Source organism: Convolutriloba macropyga, chromosome 14, assembly GCF_964194025.1.
Source record: "Convolutriloba macropyga chromosome 14, txConMacr16.3, whole genome shotgun sequence".
Lineage (NCBI taxonomy): Eukaryota > Metazoa > Xenacoelomorpha > Acoela > Convolutidae > Convolutriloba > Convolutriloba macropyga.
The window spans coordinates 16,644,161-16,662,157 of NC_134481.1; the positions used below are offsets into that span (position 1 = coordinate 16,644,161).

Here is a 17,997-nt window from a genome sequence, read left to right on the forward strand (position 1 = left end):
CAACGATACCCTGGTTGTGAGCAGGGGTACTAACAGCACCATCACGAAAAGTTTAACACAGCGCTTGGCCTTAAGTCTTGTGTCAAAGGTCTACGACCCAATTGGTCTTGTCGCACCGTTTACTGTTGGTGCTCGGTTAGTCTTGAAAGACATTTGGCGTGTGAATGGACAAAGTTGGGATGACGAGTTACCTAAAGACACAGTTGACAGATTCCTTGCCTGGTGTGTTGAACTGCCGCGGTTGGCTGAGATCACTATACCGAGAAGTTACTTTTCAGGACCATTCCAACATCTTGAACTCCACATGTTTGGTGATAGCTCGCAAGACGAATTCAGTGCAGTAGGATTTCTTAGGGCTCAAGTAACTTGCTCCTCCGGGGAGATTATAACAGAGCTGGCGTTTGTCTTGGGCAAGGCCCGTGTTGCACCTATGAAGGTAATGACAGTTCCTAAGTTGGAATTACAAGCCGCTCTCCTCGCTGCCCGTTTAAAAAGGGAAAACTGTCGAGCATTAACGGTTACTGTGGACAAAGTCTTTATGTGGACAGACAGTACAATCGTCTTGCAGTGGATAAACTCAACAAACAAACACCCCATCTTCATTGCAAATCGTGTTAGTGAAATCCTGGAGAACACCAGCGTTGACCAATGGAACCACGTCGCCACTTGTGATAATCCGGCCGATGCTGGGACGCGTGGCATGTCCGCTGAAGTTTTGCAATCAAGTAGCTGGGTGAGGGGTCCTGACTTCTTGAGAACTAAGCAATTCCCTTTTGTGTCAAATACTGACGTCGTCGATAACATCAAACTCGGCGTTGTAACAAAGGAACAAGATGATGACTCCATCTCATCTTTAGCCGCATCCGTAACCAAGCCCCCTAAGGAACAGAGTATGAATCTAATCCCGTTTGATAAGTTCAGTTCTTATCAAAAACTACTTCGTGTCACCGCATATGTGCTCCGTCTTTTACCATCTCATGAAAGTTACCGTACCGTAGACGGCAGCATAGCCGACCCTGTTGAGCTTGACGAAGCCGAGCGTCATCTCCAGTACTTGGTTCAAGGAGAGTTCTTTAATACTGAAAGAAAGGATCTTCTTGACAACAAATCCGTTAAGAAGAGCAGCCGCATTGCTCAGTTTACTCCGTTTATTGGGCCTCATGGTCTCATCCGTTCTTCTGGTCGACTCCGACGGCTAGTGGAAATTGACTTTGACACTAAGCATCCTATCGTGCTGGATGCGCGTCATACTTTTGTTAAACTGTTTCTGCGGCATACTCATTTGAAAAACCATCACCAGGGCATCGATTACTTACGGTCAAAGGTACAGGAACGTTATGCCATCCTTAAACTACGTTCCACACTGCGTTCCATCAAATCAAACTGCGTCTTGTGTAGAAAGTTCCGTGCAGCAACCATTCAACCTATCATGGCAGACCTCCCAAAGGAGAGACTCGCATACCAGTCTCCTCCCTTTACCAACACCGGGGTTGATTACTTCGGCCCATTCTACGTCACCGTTCGTCGGACTACCGAGAAGAGGTGGGGATTTCTCTTCACTTGTCTCACTACTCGTGCTGTCCATGTTGAAGTTGTCCCGTCCATGGACACTAGTTCTTGTGTAATGGGAGTGGAGCGGTTCGTCTCCCGTCGGGGTACTCCTGCTATGATTTGGTCGGATAATGGTACGAACTTCATTGGAGCGGAGAAAGAGCTCCGTGAATGTGTGGAAAAATGGAATACGCTTAACATCGCTGCCGATCTTGCACATAAGGGCATTAAGTGGAGGTTCAATCCGCCCAGTGCGCCACACCAAGGTGGCATCTGGGAGAGGTTAGTTCGTAGTTTTAAAAGAGTACTGTACACTATCCTCGGTACGCGTCGCCTCACAGATGAGGTGTTGAACACTACTTTTTGTCTAGTCGAATACGCACTAAACTCACGTCCCTTAACGCCCGTAAGCGCCGACCCGTCTGACCTAGGCGCAATAACACCTAATCTTTTTCTACTCGGTAACCAAGCAACCAGAATTCCGTCTATCGTTGGCGTCGACGAGTTCGATCATCGTAAGCGATACGCCCGTTCACAGTCATACGCCAATGCAATTTGGGCACGTTGGCTCAAGGAGTATGTACCTGCGTTGAACCGTAGATCTAAGTGGCAGACGCCTGCCGAGCAGCACCTCAAGGTCGGTGACTTAGTTTGGATCGTTGAAGAAAGCAACCCTAGGGGTTACTATCCAACCGCTCGGATTGAGGAACTTCGGTACGGCTCCGACAGCGTCGCCCGCTCCGCCGTCTTGCGCACGTCATCCGGATCGCTCGTCCGCCCACTCGTTAAGCTTGTACCAATCCTCCCAACATTTTCTCCCGGGCCGGAGGATGTTACTGAGTAAATAAAAGAGCAGCGAGAAAACTAAGCGACGAATTTAAAGCGCTATTTAAACAAAGCGAGAATTTAAAGCGAGAAAGGATTACGTAATTTCTTAACCATTTAAATGCACACGAAATACGTTCTATTTGGCATAGAAAGCTCGGAAAAAGTTCGTTAAACATAATTTTCGTTGAGCCTACTAATATACTGAATCGATTGCGCTCTTTTTAGGCTTAATATTTTTATGTTTCGAAAACGTATCGGTGACCAATCTGAGTCGAAAATCGGCTCAGACAAAATACCTGCTAGCAAATACAGCTAGATTTGCCGGGCTGTTTAGATGTGCTATTTCGCCTTCTTGATGTTACGATATAGTTGACGATCTCGATCAATTTAGACTGACTATATATACATCTCAACGAGTTGAATAAAAGTTCCGATAGACTGTATTCATCAGCTTTAAAATGTGTCAATTGTCCCAATGTCAATAACAGAAAATTTTCAAAACCTGTGTTATTCATTATCAAATTTTTGAATTATTTCGCATTGTTTGCAGGTATAGATCCCCACCGCGTATGGACTAGAATGGCGTATTTTTGAAAAAAAAAATTGGATACCTAATTAAAGGTATAGTATTACTGAAGAACTATTGCTGCAATTCTAAATTAATGGTACAAAAAGGTAATCATATGAATTTGGTGATTTTGCTCTTATATCGATTCTGAAGTTTCTATTCATTCAACTGATTTATGTTTCTGCATCCCAGAGTTTGGTTGCAGAGCAAGCCAGCGCTTAATTAGTTTATAGACAATCTGTTCTTTTTTTCAGGACGGCCAGTACTCTGTTCGTGTTACAATTTACACTGAGTGGTCTTGATTTTTGAGTAAAATTTACAGCATAAAATTGTGTTCAGCTTAATTAATATAATTAAAATGGAGCAAAACTGATCAAGAAAGAATCTTTAAATATTCTAGAGATGCAATGTTTCAGAACTGAACAAAGTTTTTATTCTTGAAATGTGCCGGTTATGCGCTGAATTGCTCTGAGACTCAAACCCAGGATTACATTTTTACAGACAACTATTCGAAGAAGGTTCACCTATATAAAAAGCGGCCATATAGCTCTAAATTCGACAAAAATAGCTCTGATGAAGAATGGAAATAAATCAAAGATATTTGAGTTTCTCAGACCTAAGTTTTCCAATCTTTTGATTGAACAAAAGTGTCCAACTCAGAGATATTTTGCTCCTCCGTTAATATGGTTTCTATAATTCACAACATGTATTGTCATACATATTGTCATTAAGTGTTTACTCTTGAAACGTGCTGGTTATGCGCTGAATTGCTCTGAGACTCGAATCCGGGAATGCATTTTGACAGACGGCTATTCGATGAAGGTTCGCCGATTTAAAAAGTGACCATAAAGCTAAAAATTTGACAAAAATAGCTCTGATGAAGTATGGAAATAAATAAAAAATATTAGAGCCTCTAAGACGTCCTAAATTTTCTTAATCCTCGATTGAATAAAAATGTACAACCTAGAGATATTTTACTCCTCCGTTGATATCATTTTAATAATTCACAATATGTATTGTCATAGCTACTGTCAAAATATCTTCATAAGTACCCAATAAAATATTAATTTGGCAGGAAATAATGTTCTTCTAAACGTTTTTAACAGATTTGGTCACCATATTATCGTACAATCATACTATTATTTAAACCATTGTAGTTACATTCCAGGCTATAAGATTCTTCAAGTAATTATACCACTGAATAAACTTTTTGTACATTGAACATATTCACAGTTTACCACCAAAGTTACCTTGAAATCTGAGACTTTTAGGTCTTATCTGAGATTTATATATTGGACACAATCGATAATGTATAGATTACGAGGGCAGACATCACATCAATTGATTGCTATATCTAAGTTCAGTTTTTTTTGCATTTGACAGAAGTATTGAAAGAATCTTAAATGTTGATCAGAAAGTCTGTGAGAATCTTGCAAATGGAGTTAAGGTTTCACGAATTTTTCTATCATATAGGTTATTAAACTTGGCATGAGAATTTTCAATTCAATTACCAATTCAAAATGTTGAGAGAATTTTTCTACTAGATAATAAAACGTCGCAAGAATCTTGCAAGTAAATTTGAAGGTTTCCCTAGACGAGGCCTCGACTTATGGAAAGACCGTCGTCGACCGATATTTGGTGCAACTTTATTACTTGTTGTCGACTTTGGCTGGAACTAACACAGCTGTCCTCGAGTTTGGCTCGATCTAAAAGAATATGTCTTGACCTTAAGTAGGGTCCTCGACCGTATAGTTGAAGTCGATATTTAGCCACTTGACTTTATTTCTTTTCACAAAATTTAGGCCTTAACTAGGGTTATGCCATAATCATTAAAAATTAAGTTCGGGTTTCCAGAATTGTAGTTGCTTGTTTTTTTTTCCCGTGGCGAGGTGGTAAGAATATGAATGGACAAAAAACTGACTAAAGTGAGGCAATCCAGACAAATAATTGGCCGTGATTCAAATTTGTACGAATTAAAATTATTGCGAAATAATTTGATAAAGTGTGTTCATGTTTCGGATCAGCCGAAATAAATTGCCATTGTCGAATCATATGCTACCACCACACCCCGGGTTGCACGTTGTTGATTATTTATGGGTTGCACATATGTACCCTGTAGGGTTCCAGAGGACTAGAGGACATCCATGGTTCTGTTAGGACTGGGTTCTGTCATGTGTTGCTTAGCCTCGTGTGCCGTAATGGTCAGGTATGTGATCCAGTATACCATGTTGAAGAGAAGGAAGGAGATTGGGAATGCGAAGCGGGAGAACACGTCAATTCTGGTCACGTCCAGACCTGCCAACGGACAAAAGAGACAACTACACATACTAGGGCAAGTCGTGTGACCAAAAATACCCCCTCTTCCTCCGAAAAAAATCTAGACAATCCAGTATCTTCTTTCACTCGCACAATTGACACAAGCACCATTGAGAAACAAAAACTTTCAACATTTGATTACTTTGAATGTTTCTGTGGCTCAACTGCCAGATTTGAATTCCACAAAATGTTTGGAGAGCAAGAAAATTTTTTCAACAAACAATAACCAATAACAACTGGTCCGAATATTGTTCATAAACCGTCTCAAAGTAGAACAAAAATCTAATAGATTAAGTTCATTCCGCAAAATTATATTTTGAGACTGCTCAAAGTGGTATTGGGTGCAAGCAAATATGGGCTCAGATAATCTGCTACAACGCCAGTTTGGAATGAAACAAACATCCTGATAAAATATTATAAAAAACAGAACAAAAATCAACTCTATATACCGGTCTTGAATATTTTTCGGTGAACCGACAAAACGGTTCCAGACAAAACAGCCCCAGAAAAAGAGTCCAAAATTGAAAAATAGTCCCAGACAAAACAGTCCCAGACAAAATAGTCCGAAGAAAACAGACAAAACAGTCCCGCTCAAAGCGCTCGCTCGATAAATCAAAAAAGCGGCTTTGATCTTGAACGAAAGCTTTGTCGAAAAATCAATATCACCGAGGCGCAGTAGTTAGTGCTCTGGAAGCACATTCGGATGGCGCTGGTTCAAGCCGGAGTGGGAAAAAATATTTTTTCCCAACATGGGTTGTCGTGAGAGGAAGGAAAAGGAAAAGCAAAATCATGATCGACATTTTGCAAAAAACAGATGACTTTTAGCATTATTTGCAAACAAAAAAATTAAGGTAGAAAATGAATAACTTGAATTACAGAAAATAAAGGATCACAAAAACAAAGGCAACACCTGTTACAGTTTGATAATACAACTGCAGCCTCTGAAGAAGTCAATCATATTCTGATGCTGGTACTTTTGAACAAGTTCTTATAAATTAGCATCAATTTGCAGAATCATAATTTTCTTTATTTGGCCTCTTCACTAGCAGACCAGTTTTTATTTTCTCCACCATTATTTCTGAGTTTTTTGTTCGTCATTCAATTTTTCAATCAGTTGGGGTAGAGAGGGATGTTTTGTATCAAACAATTTCGAAAATTACTGTACCAGCCCTCTACGGAGTTGTTTGTTCAGGCATAGCCCTTCCTCACTTGCTCGAAGCAGCTCCAACGTTCAATTGGAAACAGCGGTTTCTGTTTCTGGCCAGTCGAGTTGTATCGACCCTTGTAATTGTCATCAAAGTAGTTCAAAATTTGTTCAGAGTCATCTTCGCAAGTTGACTGAAATTTTTCAGTTGCAGCAATCTTTCATTGGCAAGAAAGCCTTGCAGAGCATCATTTTGATATGCTCCAGGAACTCAAAGTTATTGTTGTATTTCGACTGCAAAAATTCTGAATAAGATGGAAGAAACAACAAAATTGACTTGAATGTTTCCTTTACACTGAAGGATTGAGTTCCGAAAGGCAATTTCAAAATCGATTGTTGCTCGTTTTGTTGATGTTTTCGGAAAGTAACGCAGTAGTTTTCGAAATTTTTTTCATTTTTTTTATCAGGAAGAGGAGAATACAAGAAGGGCAACTTGACGCCGTCAACTGAAGCGTGAAATGTGTACGCCTGATAGAAGACGTTTGGAGCTGTTGATAATGTCCCATCGGAAAACAAGTCCTCTTATTAATTGAGCAATTCAATCGCTGGCAGAGTCGCAAATACAAAATTTTTTTCATCTGGGGGCCTTGAATCATTATACAAGAATTTGTCACATCTATGTACCATTTGTAAAACTTTTGTAATCTCAAATCCTTTCAGCGACAAGGGCTCACTCATTTGATTTTGTTTCCGTGTTCTGTTAAGTTTCGGTTTGTCAAAGTTGTAAGCTGGAATATTGGCTGCTATTTCTCTATTAATATTTTTTTGGCAGCAAAAATTGTTTGGTGGCTAGTCTCGCCAGCCATTGATGCTCTGTTTTTCAATGCCGAGCAGAATTTTCTCTTTTCAATATCTGCTGGATCTGGTAAATGGCTATTACCTGTGATAAATTCGACTTGAGTATTGCATAGCCTGACTCTGCAAATATTTTTTGTAATACAGCAGCGTTAAGAAGATGCGCCGTCTGTAAATTGTTGGTGCTTAGTATAGCCATAGCCCTCAGAGACGACCAATTCCAAATTGCTTGTTTGTCTCAATGAATTCCATATTAACAATTTGCGTCAACATTATGACGCCAAATCTCTTATGTGCTTCCCAATTAAAACAAAACCCTTCGTTGAGTTTAACAACTAATTTTGCGTCCACTTTTAATACTTTAACAGTTTGATACGGTTTAGCTAAATTGTCATCTTAACTTTCGTTAAATAATGCATTGCTTTCTTCTGGACATGCTTTCTTCAGATGCTATATTTCATTCCAATATTGAAAAGCACTGATTCAAAATATGAATGTTTTGAGTTGTAAGTCCGGTAAAGCAAATGCCCTTACTGCGAAAAAAGCACAAAAATAAATGCGAAACACAAATGGGAGTATTTAAGTCCAAGTTGGAAAACACGCCTATAGAATTTCTGAACCAGCTCCTTCTCAATAAAATTACGCGCAACTCTATGGCCCAGGGTGGCAAATTTGTCAATCAATAGTGACTGAAACTAAGGCCTGCATTAGTCTTGAGGAAATTGAAAGTCCAAGTTCGAAAGAATTGGATCACGAACGAGGCTAGTTGACATATTTGAAAAAAAAAATCAAAAGCGCCACAGAATCAAGATTTTTGTTTTGTTACAATCGTTACTTTTGCCGTAAGTTCACTTTTGTTTAATGAAACCGTTTGTTTTTCTATTAGAGCAACTACTTGCGCCTTATGTCAACACGATTATAGTGGGAGTAAATTGTGGGAACTTTTGTGGGTTGCGACCCCCAATCTCTTAATTGATTGTAATTCTGTGCTATCCACTGAGCCAACTGGTCCACAGTACAAAAGGCTTACTGTGCTTTCTTATATTGAGCTATCATTTGAAGCTCCATATTATGATCACAACTTACTTACCAGAGTGTACTCTATTAGTTTCTCTTCCATAGTTTCTTTTTCTATAGTTTTCTCAAGCACAAAAATTGTATCATTTTTTTGGATAAAAAAATTCCTTCATTGCAATTAAAATAGTACAATTTTCCTCATGTCCGATTTTAATTTCATCCAATCATTTTTAGTCAGGGAATTTTTTCAGCTGGTCATTTTCGCTTCAAAGGAAGAAATTTGTTTCTATTAGTCCCTCAATTGTTGATCTATCGACGTTTTATCAGTATACACAGGTACCTTGTGCATAGTATCTGCCAAACTGGATAAAATGTTCCTTTTGGATTTCGCGAAGGCGCCCCATTGTTCATATCACGTTCGACAGAAGATTTTATTCTTCTTTCTACAACTGCTTCAGATAACACTCGCTAAAGATATCGCTAAGTCGTGTCGTAAGTCGAGTCGAGTCGATTTTAATTATCACAATGGGCAAAACTAACCTGCAAACTGGAATCCCTTCCATCGTCTGTGACCATTGGACCCTGGATGACCCCCCTTATTGTTGCAATCAGTGTCTTGCAACTCAATGGCGTCCTGTTCTGCAGGAGGGCCATCATACTCAATCTGGTCTTGTTCCTCCTCCTCCTCTTTGGATGACTTTAGCATCTTCTCAGTCATGGATGATTCCATGAAATGGTCCTCCATGTCAGTCTGAACAAAAAATTTTATCAGGTCTCAAAAAATGCTCACTCAATCAGAGGCCTGATAAACATGTGCTGACTGAATTTTTACGTCTGAATTGAAATTTAAGATTCTTGTGATATTAATGAAAACTGGATTAAAATTGAGGATTCTCGCGATAATAACGAAAACTTGAAACATTTATTTTAAAAAATTGGAAGTTAGGTGTAAGGTCAAAGTGTAGGTTCGACACAATTTGGAGCTGATGACCACTAGTTTTACATCACCAATAGAAGAAAAAAATAGTTTTCGCAAATCGGAAAGTCACCAATAGAAAAAAGATTTAAAGGTGTTTAAAATTGAGATTGAAATTGAAGCAAAAAAATTTTGATTTCTTGATTAACGAAAAGACTATGGATTCTCTTGAAAAATTTATTGCAAAGTTATTGTAAAAGTAAAATTATATTAATATTATGTCAGGACAAAGCTTATTTGATGTTTTGCTACATTAAGTTTGAGAAAAGGTTTCTGTCATATGTGAAACGTTCTGAAAAATTGATAAATTTGTTACTAAGAATAAAAGAAAATATATTTGGAATAGAAGACAAACATAGAAAATATTGAGTCCTCTTTAATCTCTATTAAAAAATTAGGTTAAATGACAGCCAAAATTATTTCAAAGCAAGCGGATTTTCATTTAAATTTTCTGAACGTTGAGGAAAAAATTTCCCAGTCCACCCAACTGTGACCCGTTGTGATCCAACAGGTGATCTTTATAACCTTTATAACTTACCCAAATTTTCTTTAGAATGCCTCACCTGAAGGAAAAATAAAATAGACCGATGAAAAATTGATTAATTTAACTGTCGATCAACTGGATTGATAACCATTGTTATGCTAATCAAGTTAATAGTCAATTATACATCATTGTTGTTTAAAAAACGTGAAGTAGGTACTTACAGGATCGGCAGCCTGTTTGCCCATTCCGAGGTCGAATCTGGGCTTGGACAGGTAGCACACGATGGAGAACTCAATCAACGCTCCAAACACAAACAGCAGACATGCAAACAAGTACACCTCGATAGCCTAGAGAAAAACAGGCGAAAAATTGATAATTTTACCTTCAACAACACATATTACTATGATAAATTGTGGCCTCATAATGCTAAGTTTTCAGAAAAGCGTGCAGAGTGTTCATTTTTCTGTAAATTTGGCACAATGAGACTACATTCTTATAGAAATGCTTTTGTTAAATGTACAGTTATAGATTAAATTTTGTTACATTGTCACCAAGACTGGTTGAATAGCAAGAGCGTTGAGTAAAAAAAGTACATCAACGTTCTGCAAAGAATCTGATTATTAGACTTCTGCGCCCGGAATTGAGTGTCAGTGTATTTCAGAACTGCGGAAGCGAACATCAATAGCAAACAAGACTTAATTAGAGATCAATCGTGAATCATAAATTCTGACTGCCCATGATACGGACCGTCTGCCCTAACTCGGACCAGCGTTGATCGACGATGACCCCCCCCCCAATATGGCCAGTCTTCACTGCCGAAAGCCATGCAACAGGTCAGGACTGGATATCGACTAACTGGGGTCTTAACAGAGTGGCTCATAGTGAGAATATCAGTATATTAAAAACAGATAGTGCTCCTTGATTCAGAATCTGAATCTGTGCAGAACAAACCTGTAGCAATCTTAATTTTATTCTTCAAAGATCTCGCTGTTAAATCAGTCTTGATGACAATTTGGAAAAGCCAAGAAAGGTTTGTTAGAAGGTTTATTTTTAGCTAAGATAAGCTGATAAATTGTAGAAAGAAGCGGCTCAGATTTTATAATCAAGACTTCAATTAATTTTGTTTTTCGATTTGACGCAAGTTTAAAATTTTAAGGACCACAATCACCGTAATTTAAATAGTCTAACCTTTTTTAAATAGACGGCTTTGAAACTCCCCTAACCACATCGGTTTAACGATTTTGTAGTTTGCGGGAAAATCAAAATTTCTTTCCGCTGAAATCCAACAAAGTTTTCTTTAATTTGCGAAATTTTTTTAAGCACAAAAAAAGCAAGTTATGACAAAAAAGTGCAAGTTGGTGTACTTGTTCACAAAATCGAGGCCAAGAATAACAAATATTAAAAATCTTTTGAAATGCTATAATATTGAATCCTATAAATAGTTTTTGAGTTTTTTAAATAACCTGATACATGCGCAATATTTGCAAGGTTCAATTACGACCTCCAAAAATATTGTAGTTCATCTCGGAAGTTTGAAAAGAAGAGATGTGCCACAAGTAATAGATGGTTTTAAAAACTCACTACCTCGATATCAAATTCTTTTGAAAAATGATCTTCAGCAAAACAAAATTGAGTAGAGAAAAAACTTTTTTTCTCTCAAAAGATTTTCAAATCAATCCCGTGCGAGTAGTTTGATGGTCCGAATTACTATTTTTGTTTTAAAAAAAATTTGCAAAAAATAAGTCCAACTGGGAGCTAAAAATGATCAAAACACTTTCCAGGTCAATGGTCAAAATTTCTATAACAATAAAGCGAGTTGCCTTTTCGAAGCCAAGCTAACTGGAAGCAAAGCAAAGTCATGATACAACGTTGTTGAGAACTATACAAAAGGAATTCAAAAACAGTTTTCACAATTCGAATAAAAATTCGGTGAACTGATAAAAAGGGGAAACAATTTCTGGGTTTTCGTTTGCGACAGTACTCCAAAGTGACATAACATATCTGCGTCTTAAATAGTTTAATCTTTTAATAACACTTGATTTTGGGATCTTTAATTTTATCTGACAAACTTAAAAAAATTATTTTTTTTTACTGTTGAGCTTCAATTTTGATTAGTGTTTTCGCTTTTTTTTTATAAGTTTGACGAAATGAAATGTGTAAAAACCCTTAAACAGAACCTTTTTACCTTTAAATACCTTGTTTTACTTGAAACCCGGGTCGAGGTGTCACCGCCATTCAACGCAAAATTACGTAAGATAAGCGGTGAATGCGGGAATTTTTGTAAGATAAGCGGTGAATGCGGTAAAATTACATAAATCAGGCAGTGAATGCAGTGAAAAAAAAACTTCATCGCCTGGTAGCGGTTAAAATACATAATTTCACCGCCGCCGAATTTAACGGTGAATTTATGAATTTACATAAATTCGCTGCTCTAAATAAAGTGTCCAAATTATGTGAGATAAGTGGTGATTGCGATGAACTTACATAAATTCAGCGCTTAACTTGGTGGTGAACTTACATATATTCACCGCTTAGAAAAATTGTTAAAATTGTGTGAGATCAGCAAAGAAGGCGGTGAAATTAATGGGGAGTAAGGGAGGAATTGTTAAATTTACACCCCACTAAAACTACTCCTTAATCTTACATCTTTTTGATACTGTTTTCTAAGCGGTGAATTTATGTAATTTCACCACTAGAGCAAGCGGTGAACATACAAAAAGTCACCACATTTCACCGCTAAAATATGTAATTTCACCGCTAAAAATTGTAAATCTTATAAAAATTCACCGCACATGTTTTACAGAAAGTAGAGTGAATTCGATTTATATTAAAACAAAAATGCCAGAAGATTTAGTGAGAGATGGTTCAGTGGAAGAAGAAGTTGAAGAAATGCAGGAGGCGAAAAGTTCGAATCCTTGTACGTGCGGTGAAATGCGGTGCACTTTTGAAAGTTCACCGCCTACTATAGCGGTGAAATTACAGAATTTCACCGCACTTCACCGCAAAATTATGTACGAAATTTGTGGTGACAAAAAAAACAATTTTTCACCGCTTATCTTACATATTTTTCCTATTTTTCCTCGACGCGGGAATAATAAGTGAAATTACGGTGGAAAAACTGCATTCCGCCTTTCCTTCTTTTCGCCAATTTTTAACGTTAGGCACCTCGACCCGGGTTGCAAAGTTGATTGCATTTGTACATGTTGCAATATGATGTTTGTAATTGGTGCATTAACCTTTATAGTGGATATCCTCGGGAGTGACCACGAGTCGCTAGCAATGAGAGTGACGACAGCGAGAACAGTGGTGATGCCCAGACTGGCCCTGGCAGGGGTGGCGTCTCTCTTGATCCAGAAGGAGACCCAGGAGAGGGAGACACAGAGGACAGATGGGATGATGGTCTGGATGAGGTAGTATCCCACATTCCTCTGGAAGATGAACGTCACCAGCAGACACGAGTAGCGACCTGGAAATTATTTTTTATCATTTTTTTAAAAAAATAAAAAAAAACATTTTTTAAACACGTTTACTTAAAAAAAGCAAAAACCAACATAAAAAGAACCCGTGAGACTGATTTTTGTTTTTAAGTGTTTGTTACAAGAATAATGTGCCGTTTTGAAATCTTAATTTTTAGGCGCTTTTTTCTTTAGGGCTAGGTTAAGAAGCAAACAAAAAAAATGTGTATGTGTGGACCTTTCAAAGTGTGTGAATATTAATCTTGCAAAAAATCTGGCAAAATAGCGTTAACCTTGCGAGATCTTGCAAGATTCTTGAAAGATTAACATCTTGAATTGACTAGGGTAGCAAGAAATTGAAGGTGAGTTCAGAGTGTTGATCCATCATTGAGACCATATCACAGACCATATATGGTTCCATTCAAGACTAATCGACCTTTATTGGCTGATATCACGACGGTTTTTAGGAAGATACGATCTACAGAACTCAGGATGAGATGTGTATTCATGATCAGATCCATTGAGACAAAAATCAGCCATCATTGGAATTTAGCTGGTTCATGACCAGAGTTTAGGTTAACTTTGACTAAGGAGCTCGTTCAAGTAATAAAAACTCACTCCCCCGCTAACCCTGAGCTTTTAAATTTGCTTCCAAACCAGAAAAAGGCAAAATATTTAAGATAACAAACTACAAGTTTGATCTAATTTCTTTTAATTATTAAGTTATCGAGTTTTTCACACTATAGCCCCCCCCCACCTAGCTTAGTGATCAGATAGCCTATAGGCCTATAGCCTCCCCCCCCCCCCCCAAAAAAAAAAACAATCATGGTAATTAATGGGAGGGGGGGTCATAATTTCATGGGGGGGGGGGGGGGGTGGCTATAATATGGAAGCTAGTGTTGTCTCGTCGTGGGGTGTCTTTTGGTGCATATCTTTGGGACATACTGACCATGATGGAACTGCATGTATGTCTCGTTTATCTTTGTCTTGAGGATGGTGAACTGGGCTATGGTCACATCCTGTTCTATCCAGATAGGGTGCTTCAAATGCCACGACATGTGCAGGTCACGTGCTTTATATCCATCTAAAACGTCAGACAAGAAGCATTACAAGGAATTCGGGTCAAGAAATTAAACCGTGAACGTGTAACTACAATACTACTAAATACAACTTATTATATAACTTATTTAAGAGAACATATCTATCTTGATTTGAGTAGTTGATTCAAAAATTTCAGCAGAATTGGTTGAACAAAAGCTGGAACTAACAGCTGAGGAATCGGAGATCACAAGACTGTATATCAAGTGGGAAGTACTGGAACTGCATCGGACATCGACTCACTATCGTTACCCTAAAAACAACATAACTGTCATCAATTGATCAAAAATTACCGTGATATTTGATTTTGGTGGAAAATAGTTACACTAAATACGGAATCGGTTATAGATTATAGTGAGCTCACTAAAAATACATTGGCTCAATTTTGACAAGATAATAACGTTTTATAGCATATTTAATTGTGACAAAACAGCAAAGGCAAAACCAAAATATGGCAAAAAATTGTCTATTTTCAACGTGACTTGCAGAATGTCCAAATTATTATCGAATTATCAATATATATTACCCTTTACCAAGTAGTCCTTGAAATGTATTCCCAAGACGAACTCCAATGGTTATCTAGTAAGATCTTGCAAAATTCTGGCAAATAACGGTTATCTTGCAAGATCTTGCAAGAATCTTGCAAATAACGTTTCTTGCAGGATGCAAGATCCGGACGTTTATCTTGGAAGAATCTTGCAAGATCTTGCAAGATAACGCTAATAAAATTTTCTTGAAAAACACCAGTCTTAGACTTGAAGACATTCAGAAATATTGATCTTATGTTTTTTGTAGCGATAATCTAACGTTTTTACTGATTAAATGTGAGCATGGCGAAAATGGTCAATTTGTTAGCCTTCACAATCTCTAGAAATCGTTCTTTAGCCGAACGACACGCATAAGTATGGTAATATTTAGCTTAAATACACAAAGTGGGGTCATATATTCTTTTGGCGAAATAAAAATTTCTCTCGGGTCTAAACAGAAAGCTTCTAATGTACTTAACAGGGGATAAGGTATTTGAAAGACTGATTTTATGAAAAATAAACCATTAAAGGTTTTTTAAAGTATTATTGACTACAATAGATAGGTTAGTGATCATCAAAAAAGTAGCACCAAAACCCCCAAACCTTTATGTGCCCCCTTTTGCGCTTTTTGATGATGATCCCCATTGATGTGCAAGCCTTAGCAATATTATGGTCTCTCTTTTTTTCTTTGGAGGGTAGAGAAAAGGTCGAATCCTATTTTCTAATCTTCGAAGAGGCTAGAGGCCCATGCAGCAGGCAAGGCACGTTTCTGGCGGTTCTTGAGAGACGATTATCTTGCAAGAGTCTTCCAAGATGGACGGTATTCTTGCAAGACTCTTGCAAATCGGACGATTATCTTGCAAGATCTTTTAAGAATCTTGCAAGACGATGCGTAATCTTGCAAGATTCTTGCAAAATTCTTGCAAGATCTTGCAAGATAACCGTCCAATTTTGATTGCGATTGTGACATTTGTCTGGGCCTCTCGAAGCTACGGAGTGATTGAGTGGCTTGCGAAAAAACCCAGTCTGATTCTAATAGGAAATAAACGCCTATGTAAATAAATCCCTCACTAAAATTGAACTTCTGAACTTTGAAGTTTGAAGAATGATTCCCTGTAAGTATCTTCAAATGCTTCAAAGTATCACTTGAATAGGCTTCATTAAAGCCGATTGATGACCTGTCTTTTCTGTTCACACATTTTCATGATTTTTGAAGTCAAATTGGAGTAGTGATTTTGGTCACGCCGAAACAGGAAGTGGAGCGAAAAAGGGAGTGGTTTTGCGGCGTGATACTGTTTCGTTCTAAATTTAAAGCAGAGTTAGAAAACGGTGTTTGAACAGAAATTCGCTTTCTCGCTAGTGGGTTTTTGCTCACATGCGGCAATTTCACTTTGATTTTTTACTGTTTTTTCAATTTTTTTGGATTGGACACTTTTTTTTCTAAATGATTTTCCCAATCCATTCATAGTCCGTTCTAGGTGTAGTTTTCTTTTTAATCAAAAAAATTCTTTGAACTGTACTTCAGGATCAGGACTTGTCTTGCTATGTTTTTTATTTCGTCGTCGCAATTTTTGTTACAACCATTTGACGTTACAACCAATTCAAATCTGCTTTTTGTTCATTCGTTCATGGAATTTCGACTGAATTGCGTGTGCGACGTCATTTTTCGCTCTTAGTGGAGCAACTTAACTTTTTTGTTCATTCGCTTGATTAAATTTTTGGTCACACTTGACTTACCTCACTCTCAAAAATGTCTTCCTCACTTTGAAATTGACTTTTATTTACTTTGATTCAAGGAGATAAGGTCAAATGGGTGTGTGTCACTGTAAATGAAGGCTATTTGAGAGCTGCTAATAGAGGCAGCAAAAACTTATACAGATTTAAATCAAAATATAACATCTCAGCCTTCAATGAAAAGACGAATTTTTTGGTCTGTTTTACGGTTTTTTTTGAGACTGCAGATCTACAAAGCTATTGCGGCTATTTTCTGGCAATCTGCCAGCTATATTTATTTTGATCGAGATAATTTGTTTGGTTTCATGTCAAGTCCCGCGGTCAGCTAAAAATTGGCCGGGCCCCACGAGGAATAGCCAAATGCGCAGTTATTTATAGTCAGTTTGTTTTTGTCGTTGTTCTTTCGCAAAACTATTGCCAAACAATTAAGTAAGTTAAAACGTGAATTATCATGATTTCATCTGGAAATAGTGCCGTTTAGGAAGAGAGCAAGATATGTACGGGCCTTTTTTGACAATGAAATAGGCTGCATTGAACTTTGTTTAAATTTAACTGAGTTGAATTGACAAATTATTCATGGTGAGTTAATATCTTGTGCCAATTGGTTGTAAATTAACGAGTTTTAGACTAAGTCCCCTTCAATCGGGTGTTCAAACACTCAAGATATTTTCATGTGTTTCAAAGTAGTTCACGAATAATTAGCAGAATTTTTTAAAACATCATAAACGTAAATGTTTAATGAAAGCTGAACTTAACGTGATCTTGTTGACGAATCTCACGTTTTGACAACAAATCATTGTCTTGCAAGCCTATAGCCAAAATTATATCAAAATTTGTTTCTCTGAGACAGACTTTAAAGATTCCTTGCCTGAAATTTTGTAGCGTATCGTCTAGCCAATGCTATTTTAAGTACAATCGCATTAAATCCAATTTTGTTTAGAACTTCGGAATCTTTTTTTTCAAGCTCTTGAGCTTGTGATCAAAAAAGTTGAACGCTATACGCCAGAGAAAAAATGGTCTTTTTTATTTCACATTTTTGGACAGAATGCACTGAATCAAAAACAATTTGAACAATTTCAGCGGCTTGAAAATTTTGTAATCTAACACTCAGAAGTTTTGCCCTACTACTGCCTCGATAACGAATAAGAAAACCTCAATTAACACTACGACGCAGAAGTACACCCCACAATTTCCGCATTAGTAAATACCGCTCGAAAAAAGATAGATAAAATGATCAAAATTAGGACACTAGCTTCGTACCCTATTTTTTGGAAAAAGAGTTGCTTCATTTTTGCGAAATATAAATACTTATAATATAAATAATAAATAATAATATAAATAATTATAAATAAATTGTAAAATAGGTGACAAGTATTAGATACCTTAGGTATCTAATTTTCGCATTAAAAGTATCTCTAATCCGCAATTGAGCCTAATTAAACGT

The 17,997-nt window shown here is 37.4% G+C and overlaps 1 protein-coding gene across 3 annotated transcripts in view; it reads right to left on the reverse strand.

Annotated features, from left to right (window-relative positions):
• Positions 1-17,997, reverse strand: part of LOC142353237 (glycine receptor subunit alpha-2-like) — a 391,226-nt gene that overhangs the window by 8,747 nt on the left and 364,482 nt on the right. Inside the window, exons 6-12 of one of the 3 annotated variants that reach the window (XM_075405469.1) lie at positions 14,463-14,545; positions 14,144-14,278; positions 12,976-13,205; positions 9,961-10,086; positions 8,820-9,030; positions 5,060-5,242; positions 3,914-4,653 (exon numbers count right to left, since the gene is read on the reverse strand). In XM_075405469.1, the coding sequence (XP_075261584.1) occupies positions 5,079-5,242; positions 8,820-9,030; positions 9,961-10,086; positions 12,976-13,205; positions 14,144-14,278; positions 14,463-14,545 (949 nt within the window). In that variant the 3' untranslated portion in view covers positions 3,914-4,653; positions 5,060-5,078. The other 2 variants (XM_075405470.1, XM_075405468.1) reach the window with 2 other exon arrangements.